The sequence below is a fragment of the Bufo gargarizans genome, chromosome 7, assembly GCF_014858855.1.
Source record: "Bufo gargarizans isolate SCDJY-AF-19 chromosome 7, ASM1485885v1, whole genome shotgun sequence".
In the NCBI taxonomy this organism is placed as follows: Eukaryota; Metazoa; Chordata; class Amphibia; order Anura; family Bufonidae; genus Bufo; species Bufo gargarizans.
In genome coordinates this window covers 146,077,124-146,095,809 of record NC_058086.1, presented here as the reverse complement: position 1 = coordinate 146,095,809, position 18,686 = coordinate 146,077,124, and the positions used below count along the sequence as shown (strand labels likewise).

At 42.6% G+C, this 18,686-nt stretch overlaps 1 protein-coding gene across 1 annotated transcript; it reads left to right on the top strand.

The window, feature by feature from the left end:
• The first annotated feature begins 1,850 nt into the window (after window positions 1–1,850).
• Window positions 1,851–17,996, top strand: LOC122943977 (putative ferric-chelate reductase 1). Its single transcript, XM_044302161.1, has 6 exons — window positions 1,851–1,982; window positions 11,704–11,902; window positions 12,854–12,984; window positions 13,574–13,665; window positions 14,768–14,897; window positions 17,718–17,996. Exons 2-6 carry the CDS (start codon window positions 11,704–11,706, stop codon window positions 17,766–17,768), a joined length of 603 nt encoding a protein of 200 aa, XP_044158096.1. The 5' UTR covers window positions 1,851–1,982; the 3' UTR covers window positions 17,769–17,996.
• The last annotated feature ends 690 nt before the right edge of the window (window positions 17,997–18,686 follow it).

Genomic DNA, 18,686 nt, shown 5'->3' with positions numbered 1-18,686 from the left:
AGTTCTGCCTTGCTCTTAGCATCTTGTACTAGGGCATCTCACTCAGCTCCTCTGAGGCTTCGTCAAAATCAGAGTCGCTCAGGAAAGTGATGTACTTAGCAGAGAGTCGCTGATAGCGGACATAGGAGTTAGTTAAGCGATTTAACGTTGTGGTTAACTTTATTGGGTCGTTGTTATATCGTAAAAGAGCTGCTATATAGTGTTCAGTTCTCTGCCATAAATCGTTTAAATTGTCACTGAACTCTTCCTTGGTCGCCTCAAAGTTCTCTCTAATCTTTTGTGTTGGCTTGATAACACGTTTAGATTGTACTGTTTGTTCTTCAGTTAACATGGACTCTGCTTCCTTCATATCTGAGTTTTTAGGAGCAGGGTGACTTTCTGTATGTTCAGTTACTGAGAGATCCACTAAGCCTCTTGTGGACATGTTATTCCTGTTTAAGCGGTACTGTCTCTTTAAGAGGGTATTCCAGCTTGTGCACTGTGCTTATGAAGCCACGTGCGTGTAAGATGGCGGACAGCTCTAAGCTCGCTGGCAGACTGTGTGTAGACATGTAAGACTGTAGATTTAAGCTTCTTTTTGACTATTCTGCCACAGATGTACATTAGAGAAAATCCCCTGATTGGTTGTGAGTGATAGCCCCTGTACAAGCAATGGTAGATGGCTGAACTCCCTAATATCTCCAGATATAGGCACTAGTTGCATGTGATAATCCAGTGAGGAGAATACAATGGTAAAGCTTTGATAATTTATTGATTTGCCTTGCTTGGAAACAAATGCAGGGAATCAGGGTATGCTAGAGGATATTAGAGGTCAAAAAGAATTGCTCTCACCAGCTTGAAGTCTGCAGCAAAGAGGAAGTACGAAGGACCTTCCAGAGGATGTGATGTCACAAAAGAGGGAGGAGAGCATTGCAATGGAAATTTACATAACACACTATAAAATGCAATGGAAATTTACATAACACACTATAAAATGTTTTATAAGAATAACCACAGGGTGGCAGCGTTACACAACATAGTAAATGATAAGATGATGCGAACACAGCAATTAGTAAAATAGAAGAATAAAGGCTGGAACAGCAAAGGATGGCTAGAGTCCCCCTGGTGGCAGGCCAGTGTGACTGCAAAAAAGTGCAACACTGCTAGAGTATGGGATTTTGATGGACAGAAGTGGGCCAGAAAGAAAGTACAAAAGCTTCATCTAGGAGATTTGGATTTTACAGTATCAGTCTCTTTTGCACTGGCCCAGGGATACGATCAGACCGAAGGAGTCTCTATAGTGGCGATCGATACATAACGTGTCATGGGAACATAACAAGTGATGATTGTAAAGACAACCCTGGGGCTGTATTGACTCCTAAAACTAATGAAATAGTGATGAGTAAGGGCAGACATCACAATAGCCCGAAACCGGTAGATGAGGATTTGTCAAACTGGATGTTTAACTTTTAATCGCTGAAATAAAAGTACCATTGCACAATCTACATATTGAGCTGGATTGCCTTCTTTTTAATATGTTGAAAAATCCAATAAAAATAATTGAAACAGAAATCACTTTATTTACTAAAAAGCAAGGGTAGCAGAGGAAGGCGTTAAAAGCAGTGGTCTCTCCAGCTCCATGCCAGGAACAGCTTGCTGAGTTCAGCTATAAAAAGATTAACATCTACAAAAATGATGGACATGGAAGGAAATAACCAAACGTGTGGGTCAGCCTCAATTTGCAAACTGACATGTGTTACGTAAAAATATTATTTGCATACACATCTATCAAAAATGCGAAACTATGTTATGATATAGGTGGTACTTATGATATCATCACTTGTTAAAATTGAAATAATTATTATGGAGATGCATACCACTCCCAATGAGCTGGCAGATACTACTTCTTCCTCTTTCCTTCTTGCCACACTTAAACACTGAAGAGAGTCTGTGTGAGCCCATCTGCTGCCTGGAGCCTCTGCTTGTAAGGGAGTCAAAGTGCTGTAAGTATCATGAACAATAGCACATAGAACCCCAGCTGAGATCTTGGAGATATATAGGTAAAGGGCATACTTTGACAAAGACGAATACATTGGGGAATGTGTAAGAATTATTATCATGTATATGGATTGGAACAATGTGTAAAACTATAAGCCATTCTTGGTTTGTGTATTGCATTCTTATTATTTATTGAACTTTTGATACTTTTTTTTAGTCCCTTTTAATGCTGTATTCTTAACATGTTGTATGTACATGTATAGAATACAAAGCATGCATTCTCGACAGGTTTGGATTATACTGCTGTTAACCCCTTAAGCATGCAGTTTAAGTTTGGTACTTAAATATTTTTCTTTTTTTTTTTAAAGCCATAACATTTCAATTGTTCCATCAACATAGCCATATGAAGACTTAGTGCAGTGGCTTGCTGGTTCCCTGCTAAAGAGTGAATGATACAGTTCACTGATAAAGCTGTTAGGATGCTTTCATAGATGCTAACTATGCACATACACTGGTATAAATGGCTAATGTGATTTTACTATGCACTATGTATTCCAAAAGGCTGAACATGGGTAGGAAATAGTTAATTGGCAGTTCTAATTAATAGCTGGTCCCACTCTCCCTTGGCTATTGGGTAGTTTCTGGTAAACCAGCAAGGAGTAGAGGGAAAGAAGCATTAGATTATTGCAGAAGGGCCCTCTAAGGGCCATGCTTGTACAAAGTTAGTAAAGGTTATGCACCCATACAGCTCTATACTTTACTGCATGTGGTTTGGGTTATATTGATACTGGTGCTCATCACACTACTTAGACGGACTGGCCATCCAAAGACAGCACCCTGCAGTTGGGCATTGCAAAGACCTATTGAGGTGTTGCATGCCTTTGTTCATTTCGGGAAAATTGCATGTACCTGTAGAAAGATACTCCAGGCGGACCATCATAATAACCTCCTCCTATACAGTGCCTTTGGAAAAGCCTACTCTATAAAGTATTTAAGAACTGTGCCAAATACAATATATATACTGTATATATATATATATATATATATATATATTATGGGAAAAAAATGTCTTCATTTTTATAAATGTTATTGAACTTTTTATACTTACTTTTATACTTAGAGGGGCTTGAACATGCAATTTTTTGATAGTTTCTATTCTGAAATATACTAAACACCCTGCAAATGCATTTGCAGGGTGCCAATCAAGGACAAAGGGAGCTCCCTCCCTCTGTCAAACTGCTCACATGCTGCAGTCCCTAGTGACTGCAGCATCTAAGGGGGTTAAACTGTCCGGATTGCAGTTATCTCAGATCCCAGCAGTAAGAGTCAGGTGCTTGCTGTATAATACAGTTGGTCCCTTTACATGATGGCAAAGGCCCATCTACTGAGCCAAAGTCATCACCATGGCATATTATTATGGCACAGAGGGTTAATTGCCTGCACTCTGAGACATAATAGTACTTCACATAGCTGAGATGGTAATTCAATATATCAGAACAACACTCAAAATTTCACTGCAATTCAGTAGTCTTTATTGTGTCATAAGATTCCATTCACACATGAATATATACCAGACATGGTATAAATAAGTAGTTATAAATCATACAGTATAATATAGGTGGTGAAATCACCACCTTACTTTTCTATCTTGACGAAGGGTGTTCTCATAAAACCGAAACATTGCAATTAATTGATTCATGTGTGAATGGAATCTTATGATCTAAGCTTTGGCAGACAAAAATAAAGGCTACCTAATTTCAGTCAAATTTTGAGTGCTGTCCTGATTGAATTATGGTTGTCTAAAGGCCGCGTGGCAGAAGAGGCTTCTATTGAATGGGCACCAAGCTAAGCAGCCAAGCAGATAGTGCTGTTGCCACCCACTAAGAAGAATTCACATAGCAGAAATGGTTTAAAAGTTTCACATTAAGTGGGTATACCGGTTTTGCAATTTTCAACATCAATTGACAGGAAACAACACGTTATTACTTACTAATAGTGATTGTTTATCTGTAATTCCCCCGCTTTCCTGCTCTGTCATGGTCACATGACATTTTCCATTGTGTTGGTTCCCTATCCCGATGACATCCTGTCTACATCTGAGGAGTGGCAAGACTTGCAAGGCTCTGCCCTGTAGACACAACATTATCACTGACTTTGCCTCTCAATGTTCTACCTTGTAGATGTGATGTCAGCAGTGAAGACGTTCTCCATGTGCTGTCTGCATCCATTGCTCCATTACGTGGCCCCGCAAAAAAACATTTTGTGGACAAGAATAGGCATTTCTATTATGGTCACCTGTTCCGCAAATTGTGGAACGCACATGGGCGGCATCCATGTTTTGCAGATCCACGATTTGCAGACCGCAAAAAAACACAGCACGGTCATGTGCATGAGCCCTTAGGGTGAGGTTTTTCCAGCAGGGCTTCAAACAGGCTTGGATCTAGGACTGCCATCAGGAATTTCAGGGCTACATACAGGCAAATCTTTATTTTTATTTACGCTGTTTACCAATCACCAAAAATAATATCTTTACTATATTTTACTGGTTATTATTATTACAGGGATACCAAATACTGTTTTATGACACTTAATAAAATAAAAAATACTGAAAGGAATAACAAATCCCATTTTCTATAGAGAAGTAAGTTAGGCAGCGCGTTACTGTACAGAAGGTCTGTGGTTAAAATCTCACTCAGACTTGTAGAATAATTTTAGTAAAATTATTTATGGTGATTGGTAAATGACACATTTTTTTCCCCTTCAGTAATATACACTTTATTTAGTGCTAAGCCTGTGAAGAAAATAGCTGGTCTGTAGTGTAATGGTAACTCTTCTGCCTATCACACAGAAGGTCTGGGGTTCAAATACTGGTGAAGAACTGTTAAATAATTTCTTTAGAAAAAGTTGTGTGTTGGAAGAGTCAAATGCACTCAGAACTTCATCATTTGAATATTTTTTTTTTTTGTGTGTGTGACCGAAAACCCCTTTAACCTTCAGATGCATGATCTAAAGTGGGCTGTACATACAAGGCATCCCATAAATATGGAGTACCTGTAACACAATTGCAGGAGGAATGGTTCAAAATTTCTTCTCAACTTTGTGTAAATCTTATTTTCAGCTACAGAAAATGTTGGTGGGAGGTGATTGCTGTTTAACAGAAATTTGCAGGTTATTAAATTCATGGGTTCCCTTAAGGGTTTATCATGCAGATAGTCTGCCAGATTATGGCTAATGATCGTTCTCAGGGACGCTCATTAGCAATGATCTAGCAGTGCAATACTGCCGCCCATTACACAATGAATATGCAAACTGCTGCCGGCAAACAATGATTCAGTATGTGTCACAAGGGTGTCACGACTAGAGATGAGCAAATTTTTAAAAAATTCGGTTTGCCTATATTTTTGGGGAAATATTTGGTTCGATCTAAATAAATTTGTGGCGAATTTAGTTAAAAACGGCTATTTCCTGGCTGCAGAGAGCCTTTATAGTGGTGTAGAACACTGTGCCTTGCAGTAACACGCATAGAGATCACTGCACACTTCACTTATTTGGGCAGTCACGGGGCCAAAACTGACCAAATAACTCACATATGAACTCAGCCTTACAGTTCAATGTTAGCACTAAGAAGAAGCGCACTCCTTTTACACTGTCATCAGCTGATTCCACATAGATGTCTACAGAACCTGTTCTATTAAATGTTTATACAAGTATAGCCCCCCGACAGAGTGGAGAGGGTGTCAGAGTTTGTGTTGACGTCACTGATTATTTTGCCCTTCCTCTGATCCGTCAGAACAATAACCCACAAAAAACGTATCCTGTCTGTGGAGCATCTGCCTTCACTCGGTCAGCATTTGGTCAGTAATCCATCAGTATTGCTAATGCCAAATAAAACAGGAGTGGATCCCAAACAGAGATGACACGTGAATGGAATAGTTGCATGTCTTCTGTGTTTTGTACCCACTCCTGCTTTTGGCTACCAAATCATAAGCTAATTCTGATGGGACCTAGTGTTGAGCACGAATATTCGCATAGTGAATATTAATCGCGAATATCGCAACTTAGATAATTCGCGAATATTGCGAATATAGTGCTATATATTCGTTATATCGAATATTCGTCATTTTCTCCATCTAAACACACGATTCCTTCCTGCTTAAAATGCTTGTGGGCCAACGACTCATTGGCCCACAAGGAAGAAGCAGGGAGGAATCAAGAGTTTAGATGGTAAAAAATAACGAATATTCTAAAAAACTAATATATAGCACTATATAGAATATATTTGTTTTTTAGAATATTCGTAATTGACGAATATTCTAAAAAACAAATATATAGCACTATATCACATATATTCATTTTATAGAATATTCTTATTTTTTTTCCCCAATTAGTACAGTTATTGCCCTTCGGCATACTCCTCCCCGACAAGCGTTCCTGTCACCATGCGAACGCCTGGTGGTTAGAATATACCATCGGATCTGAGTTTTCACGACATCATCACAGGTCCTTTTCAGTTACTGCATTTATAACTGATCACATGGACTGTGATGTCATAACAGTTCCTTCAGCTCTTGCAGGGCATTAGATTCAATTGTATTGCCGTCCTGAGGACAGCAATACAGATGTATCTAGCTGGTAGACAGGATGTTCGGAGCCTGGGACAAAACATCAGGAGCCCAGGCCCCGAATGTTTTAACCTAGCAACGACCCTGGCATCCTCAAAGGGCATGAGCAAATGGCAGGTGTCACGCATGAGCTGCCATTCGAAGTTACGCAGGGGAGTACTCCTGTCCTTTTGGATCATCAGGAAATCGTTTATGGCCTTTCTCTGTTCGTACAGTCAGTCCAACATATGGAGGGTGGAATTCCAACGGGTGGAAACGTCGCATATCAGCCTTTGCTGTGTACGAGTGGCTGAAATGCATGCAAAGTTTCCTGGCCATTTTTATGATATCTTGCAGATGGGTGGAAGACTTCAGGAACCGCTTGACAACCAGATTGAACATGTGTGCCATGCAGGGCGCATGACTCAGCCCTCCTTGATGCAGCGCCAATACAATGTTCTTCCCGTGGTTGGCACCATGGATCCAATTTTGTTGTCGACAACTCCAGTTGTCGCGGAGAAAGCCAGGATTCGATTTCTTTCTGAAGGAGACGGAGCAGTTCCTCCCCTGTGTGACTCTGTTTGCCAAGGCAAACGAGGTGCAGAACAGTGTGACACCACCGTGCCCTGTACATGTGGCATGCTGGAGGGGCACTCTGAATTGTCCCTGCAGTGGAGGCTGAGGACACGGTAGAGGATGAGGAGGCAGAGGGTGACATTGTTGCTGAACCAACGGCTTGGCAATGTGGAGGCGAAAGTGGCATGACCTGACCAAGTTGCTGGTGTGGCTGTGCAGAAACCACATTCATCCAGTGGGCCGTAAGGGACATGTTTTGTCCCTGACCGTAGTTACAGCTCCAAAGGTCGGCACTGCCGTGCACTTTGGCAGACACCAACAGGCTCAAGGACTGGCCCACCTTCTGTTCTACATATTTGTGCAGGGCTGGTACCGCCTTTTTGGCAAATAAATGACGGCTTGGGACTCTCCACCTCGGCTTGGCACAAGCCATCAGTTATTTGAAAGGTGCAGAGTCCACCACTTGGAAAGGGAGGGACTGCAGCACCAGCAACTTGGACAGGAGCACATTCAGTGCACACATACTGTTCTCTCTTGGCAATCGCTTTGGTGATCGATTGCTGACAGAATGAGTGATGAGGAGTAGGAGGAACAGGAGCATCGGAACTAGCAGATGATAGGACTGGCAGACAGCTCCCTTCAGCTGAGGTGGTGGAGCCATGACTGCATGAAACCGGATGCGTGCCACTGGGTGATACAGCAGTTGCTGCAGCAGGCTGGACCACCACATTGGAGACACGGTTCTCCCAGGCCACTGTATGGCGACGCTGCATTTGTTGACTCAGGGCATAGTGCCAACATTGGCACCCTGGCCACGCTTCACCTTCTGCCCACCGATTCTACATATGCCACGTTCACCTTCTCCCGTGGCTTATGAAAATCTGCAACACCGCCGAGTAGGTGATTTTACCACCAACACTAAGCACTGATTAAATGCTTCCTCCGCTGCCTCCGTGAACCCCTGCACTGCTACTTCCCAGGCAGGTAGGCTCCCGCAAAGCAGGTGGTCTACCCCGGGCTTGTTTGGCTGCCGACCTCCTACTGCTACCACCCTGCTCACTCCCAGCCACGCTAGCGACTTGCTGGTTCCAGGCAAGCTGCCACCCTCTTCTCATGATGATGAAGCCCCTTTGTCACCCGGCTACCAAGTGCGATCAGCTACATCATCATCATCGAGTACTGTCTGCACATCACTGATGTCCTCCTCAACGGTCTCTGGGTCAGGAGCCTCACCGCTCGCAACACCAACTCCCACGCCACACTCCTCACCACTATTTTCCCAACTAGCGGACTAAACTGAGAATGTCTCCTCCAGATCTTGGCTAGGCAGTAGCTGCTGACTGTTCTCTAGTACCTCGTCCTCGCTGTATAGTTGAGCTGAGCCCACAGCATACAATACTTCTGTGGCTCTGGGAACAGAAAAGGACAGAGGCAAGTTGAGGACAGGTTAGGGCACAGGGCCTGCTCCAGGGTCATGCCAACTAAGGGTTGTTTCTGACAAACCCACTGACTCTTGGCTGGGGGTGTCTGATGTCACTTGCGACAAAGTCAAAGATTGAGTCAACCACTCAAGAACCACTGGATTGCTGGTCACGACACGACCGCTAGCTGAGACTGGGAGCTCAGGCCTGTCGAAGTGACAGCTGCTGCCACAGCCCCTTACTCTGCTGCGACCTCTGCCTGCGCCAGAAACATTTAGGCCTCTGCCACTGCCCTGTGCAGGGCCTGGCACTTCTCTGCCTGACATACTGTTAAATAAAATAATTAAAAAGGAAATTAAAACACCCCACACAAAGCCTCTACTTTTGCGCTAATACATGTTACAAAAAGCTTTACAAGAAATAACTGCACCGCAGAGCGGCAAATGTATTTTTTCTTTTTCAGGCTAAAACACCCCAGAAAAGCCTTTACAACAGATTACTGAACTGCAGAGTGGCAAATGAATTTTTTCTTTTTCCGCAAAAACACCCCACAAAAGCCTTTACAACAGATTATTGCACCGTAGATCAGCAAATGTATTTTTTCTTTTTGTGCTAATACACATCACAAAAAGCTTAACAAGAAATAACTGCACCGCAGAGCGGCAAATGTATTTTTTTCTTTTTGTGCTAATACACGTCACAAAAGGCTTAACAAGAAATAACTGCACCACTGAGCAGCAAATATATATTTTTCTTTTTACGCTAATACATATCACAAAAGGCTTTACAAGACATTTCTGCACCACTGAGCGACAAATGTATTTTTTTCTTTTTGCACTAATACACGTTACAAAAGGCTTTACAAGAAATAACTGCACAGCTGAGCGGCAAATATATATTTTTCTTTTTACGCTAATACACATCACAAAAGGCTTTACAAGAAATTACTGCACCACTGAGTGACAAATGTATTTCTTTCTTTTTGCACTAATACACGTCACAAAAGGCTTTACAAGAAATAACTGCACCGCTGAGCGGCAAATATATATATTTTTTCTTTTTCCACTAAAACACCCCACAAAAGCCTTTACTACAGATTACTGAACCGCAGAGCAGCAAATGTATTTTTTCTTTTTCCGCTATAACACCCCCCAAAAGCTTATACTAGAGATAAGTGCACCGCACAAGGGCAAATAAGACGTAGAAATATTTCCTTGCAATAACCCCGGTTTATGCCTGTATCAAACAGCATTTGCACCCTAATAAGAACGTTTGCTGGAATTACAGAGTTGTATAATGGCAATTTGGGTGCCCAGTCAGTGCTGCAAGGTCTTATAGGAATGTTCCTATTGCCCAGGATGTCACCTCCCTGAATGAACCCTGTTCAACAGAAATGCTGTGGAATGATTCCTCCCTATCCTTTTCCTGCACCTTGAATAATCTTTCCCTGCACTTGTAAATCGTTTTTTTTAGCACAATAAAAAATTTTCTATCGCTGTCCCTAGCGCCTGCAGACTCATCTCTCCCTGCACTAAGTACGCTGATGAATGGCAGAATCTAAGATGGCTGCAGTATTTATAGGGCTGTGACATCACAGGGCTGCTGGCTGCTGATTGGCTGCATGCATGTCAGTATGGGTGATCCCACCTTCCCAGAGTTCCTTTCTCCATATCCTCACACATGTAGCAGCCATTTTAGGAAAAATGCGCTTCGTTACCTTGAAGCATGAGGAAATTCGCATTCGGTGTGAATCTAATTTTTCCTGAAATTCGTAACGATCTCCACTTTGTCAGCTTTATTTCGCTCTTCTCTAGTCATGACCGATCACTGACCCTGTTGTGCCTGGGGTCATAAGGTCGCAGCGGGTGGCTACTCACTCGGTTTCAAGAAATCGCTCCATAAACTAGTGGTGGGAATGGATTCCGGTCCAGGTTTTCCTGCTTAGGTTTGCGATCCTTTTTGTCCCATTTAGAAATCTGTAGCTTTTCCTTTTAGCTTTTCTCTGTCAGCCACTCCCAGCTTATATATAGTCTCCCTTTCTGCTTCCCTTGTGGCCAGATATAGACCTTCTTTCTAGATCTTCTATTCTGACCTCTGGTGGAGTTGCTGAAGTTGCTGTCGAGATGGAACTGGAGCTGTTGGATCTCCGGTTCACTCCTGTTGTTGTCTCCTGTTAGTTGTCTCCCTTTGGGGATTGTTTGTGGTGTTTGTGTTGTTTGTCCTTTCCCTGTTGTTACCCTAAGAGTCAGTCGTGAGGACTAGTGCTCCCACCGCCCTATTCACTACCTAGCGCTTATTTCAGAGTAAGCCAGGGAGAAGGCACGTGATCGGTGTACGGGTTAGCAGCCCGTCTAGGGACGTCAGGGCAGCCAGGTGCCAGTGCTAGGTGAGTTAGGGGTCACCACTCCTCCCTCTACCTTGTGAAAAGGTACTCTCCTTCCCTTCCCTCTGCGCAGACACGTCTGTTACCTGCCATATCAGGCATGATAGTATGAGGCCGAGAGATAGCATTTGCAATCGCTCCTCACAATACTGCAGAGGAGATTGCTGCATATAACAGCAACTGTCTCCTCCACTGACAAGCAGGCGATTACCGGGAATGCTTCCTTCCCGACAATCGCCTGCATAATCTGCCTGCAATTGCCTGCATAATCTGCCTGTCTAATACAGCCTTTACCTTTTCTTCCTTACGCCATGCATTTAGGCAGTCTAGTGTATTCCTCAGGCCAAAATGCCTATTATTATTATTGAGGCCTACAGAGGATACTAGCCCAGTGGTGAAACACGTAGCCTAAATAAACATAATGTGGATGACCTTTCCTTACCCCATGTGTAATCATTCCAGCAAGTGGCCCTGAAACTCCTTTTTTTCCTTTACTTTACCTCCTACAAGGTGCATTTTGGATAGATGCCCTCTCAGTATTGGAGACAGCTGTTAGATACAGCACCTTATACCACGCCAACACCAGATTTGTGCCTGGTCCGATCAGTCAATGCGGGGGAGTGCATAGTGTTTGTACATTTCCACCACTGTAACCCAATGATCCTGAGCCATGGACCACCTTGTGTGCAATTTTTTTCTCCTCTAGCAACTAAAGTAAGGACATATTTTGTTATCATCCAAACAGATGGATCCTTTAGTTAAAAGCACAGTCATCCTACTCATCGTTTCTCTCTTTGACTGTTCTAATGGGTATCCAAATGGACAAGTTCAAGGTTCCTGCTCTTCAATGGTGCCCAGACATGGTGTCAATGCACAGACCTCTGCTGCCCCTTACACTCTGAGTCTTTCTAAAAGTACCTACTCTGCAGGACAAGAAATTACAGGTAACTAACAAGTCGTTTTTTAGTTTCCCATCCTAAGAAATATCTTACCTATAGATGTGACTCCTTACTTAACTTGATCTGGTACCATCTTTACAATGTTGTCTGAATTTTAAAGTTAGAAGTTTTCTACTTAAAAGGGTTGTGCCATTGACACAACTTATCCCCTTACCACAGGATAAAAGATGTGTCTGGTTGGCGGGGGTTCAATAACTGGGGACTCTATCATGGGGTTCTGGGCTGCCCCTTCTCCCCTGTATAGAGTGGTGGGCATGCATGCATGCCCCAAAGGGGGTGGTTGAGTACTTTCTGAACTATCCAAGTACTAGCATTTGGCTATCTCTGGCAGCTCCAAAGCGATGAATGGAGTATCGGACAGGCATGTATGTCTGCTGCTCCACTCAAATGGGGAGCGCTAGCCTCCTTTCCCATGGTCGTGGGGACCGGGTGGTTCGACCCCACTGATCAGGCACTTATCTCCTATCCTTTAAATAGGGGAAACGCTGTCTTAATGAGACATAAAGAGGTGGTCCCATAAGAATGTGGCCACAGGATAATCAGCTGATCACCCCTGGTCCCAATACTGACAACCCCAGGACAAGACAGGGCCAACCAGGCATTTCAGAACTGTAGTATTGCAAGGTGAGTGGTTACCATTTAAATGAATGGCCTACCATGTAATACATGGTCAACTCAAGTCTATTAGAATAGAAAAAGAGCAGCTGTCCATTCTGGCCTATAGAATTGTGTCCTGAAAAGAGTTGTGCTTTATTAGGAAAATCTGATTGACATGCAGCCTGACTGCTTGACTTTACTGTTGTCAGCACAGTCTAAACCTGCTTTGGAACAGTCATGTCTGACTGCCGGTTGCTATTTTCATAATTACAAGTTTACCATTAGTTTCTAAACAACTACATGCAATAATAAGAATATATCATCTGTCTTTTGTTGCAGTCACTCTTAGGGCGGATAATTCCCCGTTCAGAGGTTTCATGATCCAGGCTCACAGAAGCAATTCCTTGAACCCAGTGGGCTCCTTCAAAGTCAATGGAAATGCACAGACCCTTGATTGTACCTCTACTGCAGTAAGTTTTATTTGACAGGAATATTGTTGAGAAGGCCTCTAATATTAATAATGTGTCAGCATCCTATCAAGTTGCACTGTGATGCTTATGTCACATACAGCTCTTCATCAGGCGTCATCTCTACTGTTAAAGTACTAAAGTAAGAGCTTGGCAACCATACAAATAGTGCATGGTTAACGGCTGATATATTGGTATAGCTATATAAAACCAAATTAAATTTGTTTAAATTTAAATGTCTCAGGTACAGATGAGTGAATTGCTCAAAATTCTAATCTGGTCCCATTCGATTGAATCAGTTGACCGATTTGATTTGGGTCTGAAACAATTTTACCCAAATCTAAAGTGTTCCAAATGACCTGATAAATTTCTGTATTACACTCAGAGATCTCCCAGAACTCAGGTTTTTCATTTATCATCTTTACTTTCTTTCTCTCCAAAAGTTGCCTGAATGACCACAAATTTAGATTCAGATGCAAGTAAAAAAAATTTTTTTTACAATCGATTCACTCATCTCTAGCCTCATGTTCAGCATCCTTTATTAACTGTGCAAAATGGTTTTCATATAACATTTTCCATATCTATTTAACAGAGTGCAGTCAGTCATACATCTGCCGAACCCAAACAAAGCATACAGGTGACTTGGGTGGCTCCAGCAGACAGCAACTCAGACTTACAGCTCAAGTAAGTTTATTACTAACATTTATGACCCTATGACAGTGATGGCTAACCTTGGCACTCCAGCTGTGGTGAAACTACGACTCCCAGCATGCTCCATTTATTTCTATAGAGTTCTGAGTGCAGCCAAGCAAGCGGGGCATCTTGGGAGTTGTAGTTTTACCACAGCTGGAGTGCCAAGGTTAGCCATCACTGCCCTATGACAATAGCTATCATCATGATAACTGTTTTGCCATGAATAAATGTATGGCAGTAAATGGCAATAAAAGGGCTTATCCAACCTTAAAAAAACATAAACATTCCAATTGGAAAATGAACGGACCCCAACATAGACAATGGGGTCTGTTCAGCAACATTCGGTTCCGTTATATGCTAAATCCAGAAATTATTTTCATTGTTCTGAACATCTAATGGAGCAGAACAATAAGAAATTACTAGCTCTGGTGTGAACCCAGCGTTGGTAAAAGAAAACAGAGAAACTGGTCAGAATTAGTAAAATGGATCTACTGGGTTATGTAATATACCAGTGCCATACAAAGTCTGAAGGGTAAGTTCCTAAGTTGCTTTGTACATTATAGGTGCTTGAAGTGGCTCTCTGGGGCATTATCTAAATTCTCTGAAGTTAACTTTCCGTCACACGGCTGGTTCCGTGATCTTGGCTGTGATTATGTAACCACCAGACTACTGTGGGCTCCTCCGCTGAAGTCCTAACTGGATGTGTTCCTGTGCCTTACTGTTCAGCTATATAATGTACATCAAGCTGAACAGGAAGAAACAGGTTGGGATTTCAGTGAAAGAGCCCACAGCCAGCCGGGCAGTCACACAGTCACAGCCGCAGAAACGAAGCCATGACAGAAGGGTAAGTACTGCTGAATTTCTCTATCTTACACAGGTTACCTGAAACGGAAAATTTAGGTAAAGCCCCAGAGAACCCCTTTAACACCATAGAAAATAACAAAATGGCTGCATATTACCAGAAGTTGCCAAAATAACCAACCCTTCTGTGACATCACTCAGGGCTTTAGAGCTATTGACTGACTTGATTGAGTTATGTTTATTGTGATACATTGCTATTTATGATTTGACCTTCTGTTTTTCATATTTTTAGGGCATCGGTGGTGCAATCCCACCCCATCTACTGGACTGACGTTACAAGCTCTAAGCTCACTTACTCTGGTACTAATGCTACCTCTGGTACTAATGGTACAACTACTGAAAACAGTGGATTCCAACAAACTGTAAGCATTAAAATATCAAGTTATTTAATGGAACATGTGTGCAGTGAGAGATTTAAATGGACTATATCATAAATACAGAAATACCAGATACCAAACAGAGTCTTTGTGTTGAGACTCCGCTGCTGTGACCTACACTTAAACCGTGGTCTTTATTGGCTTTATAGCAGGTTCACATATAGGATATGGCCAATGGCCATTTCATGTAGACAACTCTTTCTCAAGGCCTTGAGAAAGTTCCCGTGTACGCAAAACGCCCATTTGCCACCCCAGGTGTGTGTATTTATCCCATATGTGAACCTGCTATAAAGCCGATAAAGAACATGATTCTATGGAACTGGCAAGTACCGTGACCTCCTTTCACACAGCTTAAGAGCTCATACACATGGCCATTGCCCGGGCATTCCATGCATTGGGGAGGCCAATGCATGCGCATCATCCGTGCAGCTGCCGCAGACAGATCCAGACCTATTCAACTTGAATCGGTACATGATCCATCTGCACCACCAAAAAATAAAACATGTTGTATTTTTTTGCAGTGCTGTGGCACAGAGAGAAAGCCCACGCTGTTTGTGTGCACACAAACTTGTGCCAGCCTGGCCCGTATTGTGTCCCGCAAACATTTGATTCATTCAATCTGGAAGGTGCGGTGCGGAGGCATGGAACTCCATGGAAGCACTAAGGAGTGCTTCCGTGGGATTTCTCTCCGTGCCTCCACACCGAAAAAAAGGTTATGTAAAGGCTATTTTTTTGCGTTGCTAATGGAACACAGACCCATTCAAGTTGAATCGGTCTGGATCCGTCTGTGGCAGACGCATGGACCATGCCCGTGCATTGGGGACCACAGATTGCGGTCCACAATGCACGAAACAGCTGGGCAACGGCCGTGAGCCCTAAATCAAGGCACAAGGAAAAGATATAGCAATAGTACAGCCTGTACCAGCTGTAATTCATCTTTAAAGGGAAACTGTCATCACATACGTGTAACTAAAGCCATCTGCCTTGCTACATCTCTGCTTGTTACTGGTTTCTAATGCTGTTTGTTGCTTCTCAATATGTGCCCCCAATTCAGAGAAATAAGGGTTTTTATATCATGTAAATTGGCCTCATGGTGCAAGTTTTTTTCTGCCGGGCCGTGCTCTCCCCCCCCTTTCTACTGGCCATGTCCACACCTCTTTGACTGACTGGGCAAGGCAGACTTCCACAAAACTTCAGGGCCAGGCATGAGAGCAGACTGCCCGGCCCCGTGAGTCACAAAAAAGGTGTGGGGCCACCATAGGAAACTGAACGGATGCAACTGCAACGCCCTTGTTGTACCAAGAGGGTAATTTACATAACCTAAAAGCAGTCATTTCTCTGAGCTGAGGGAACATATTGAAAATCAGTGAACAGCATTAGAAACTGGTGACAAGCGCAGATCTAGTGAGGCAGGTGGCTTTAGTTGTATGTGATTCCCTTTAAAGGTTCTCTAGCCTTTTCTTATGCGGTGGCCTTTGCTCTGGATCAGCGGAGGTCGGAAACTCCACCCCCACTGATCAGGTGTTTAGTGTAGCCCGAGCAAACTAAGGCGGTAAGTAGGATTATTTTTTGGGTTTTTTACACTATTTCAGATTAAATCAATTCGCTACCAGGAAGCACAAGGATATTCGGCTTTGCAGCTAATTGAATTTATCCTGAAATTCGGATCGAATTCCACTTCGGCGGATTCGATTCGCTCAACACTAGTTCTGATCTTTCCATATTACATACAGTATAAAGTTCTTCAAAGCTCTACAAAGGGTATGTTTGTACTGCTTTCCCCAGCACTTACTTACTGCTGGCTGCAGTTTAGCATTGTCAAAACTGCTGACAGTCCCTTTAAGACAAGGTCTACACGACGACATTTGCTGTGCGACAATAAGTCGCGCAACAGATAGGACACACCTACACTGCAACATTTGTCGTGCAACATTTTGTTGCACCAATGTCGCGCTACATCTCGAATGGATTTTCTGTGACTGTCGCGTCGCAGTCGCAGCCGCAGCATGTTGCATGTTGCAGTGCGACACCATAGACTGACATTATAAAGAATTTCACGCGACACTGGTGCGACAAATGTCGCCGTGTAGACCTAACCTAAAGTAGAAGTAACTTTATGCACAACTGGTGTGTAACAGACTGCTAATGAAGAGACTGGTGGTGACTTTGTAACTTATATCTGTATAAGGCCTCATGCACATGGACATTTTTTTTTTTGCGGTCCACAAAAACGGTTTCCGTTGTTCCGTGATCCGTGTCTGTTTTTTCTTCCGTGGGTCTTTCTTGATTTTTGGAGGATCCACGGACATGAAAAAATGAAAAAAAAATCAAAGTCAAGTTTGCCTTTGAAATGATAGGAAAAAACGGACACAGATCACGGATCACGGACGCGGAGGACAATCTTGTGTGCATCCGTGATTTTTCACGGACCCATTGACTTGAATAGGTCTGTGAACCGTTGGCCGTAAAAAAAATAGGACACTGACTGGAAACACGGATCACGGACACGGGTGCCAAACGGTGCATTTTCAGATTTTTCCACGGACCCATTGAAAGTCAATGGGTCCGCGGAAAAAAATGGAAAACGGAACAACGGCAGCGGATGCACACAACGGTCGTGTGCATGAGGCCTAATTGTCACTTTTTTGTCATTAGAAGGCAATTTTATATACACATACTTTTATAGAGATTTTCATTGAAGTGTACATTATATTATATTATTATTTATTTGTACTAAAACAAAAAAATGTTTTCCAGAGAGTTGAAAGTAAATTTTATTCAAGTGGGTTTTCTTGTCTCTTCTAGGCTCCTCCATTATTTGGCCTCATTCTAATGGTGACTGTTCTATGGATCTAAATAGTCTCAGCAGCACTTTACATGTGAAGAACACTGTGACCTGACACAGCCTATGCACAAATTGGAGCTTCCTATAAATATTTTTTTTTAACTGTTCTTATGCTAGGTCTGCTTTATAGACTTGTTCTGATGTAGGATTCTAACAAAACGCTCAAGACTTATTAGCTACAGTATAACATGTAAGGTATCTGGTTTTTGGATGGGCAATAAAAATTATCATACATGAAATTGAAAGCCATTTATTAACACTCGCGTTACATACACCATTCTAAAAAAAGATTTGTGCCAGGTGACTATGACTGTATTTGTACCAAAGTTTTGTCCAATTTTCCAGCTTTAGTATTAATAAGACTACTTTCACACTAGCGTTTTTACTGGCAGGGTTCAGCAAAAAAAACGCTTCAGTTACTGATAATACAAACACCTGCATCCGTTATGAACGGATCCGAGTGTATTATCTTTAACATTGCCAAGATGGATCCGTCATGAACTCCATTGAAAGTCAATGGGGGACGGCTCCGTTTTCTATTGTGGCAGATTGTGGCAGAGAAAACGGATCAGTCCCCTTTGACTTGCATTGGGCGTCATGCCGGATCCGTCTTGCTCTGCATCCCAGGACGGAAAGCAAACTACAACATGTTGCGGTTTGCTCTCCGGTATGGGAGCGTAACTAAACAGAACGGAATGCATTTTGGAGCATTCCATTCTGATCAGTTCAGTTTTGTCCCCATTGATAATGAATGGGGACAAAACTGAAGCGGTTTTTTTTCCCAACAACTTGGTGACAATGGATGATAGATGACATAAAATTTGATTTTTCTTTGCTCAAATTGAATTTCTTATAGTAAAATTGGTTGATAGCTGATAAATTCCCAATATTCCCCATAGAGTGTTTCACTTGTCAGGGGTGTCTCTGGG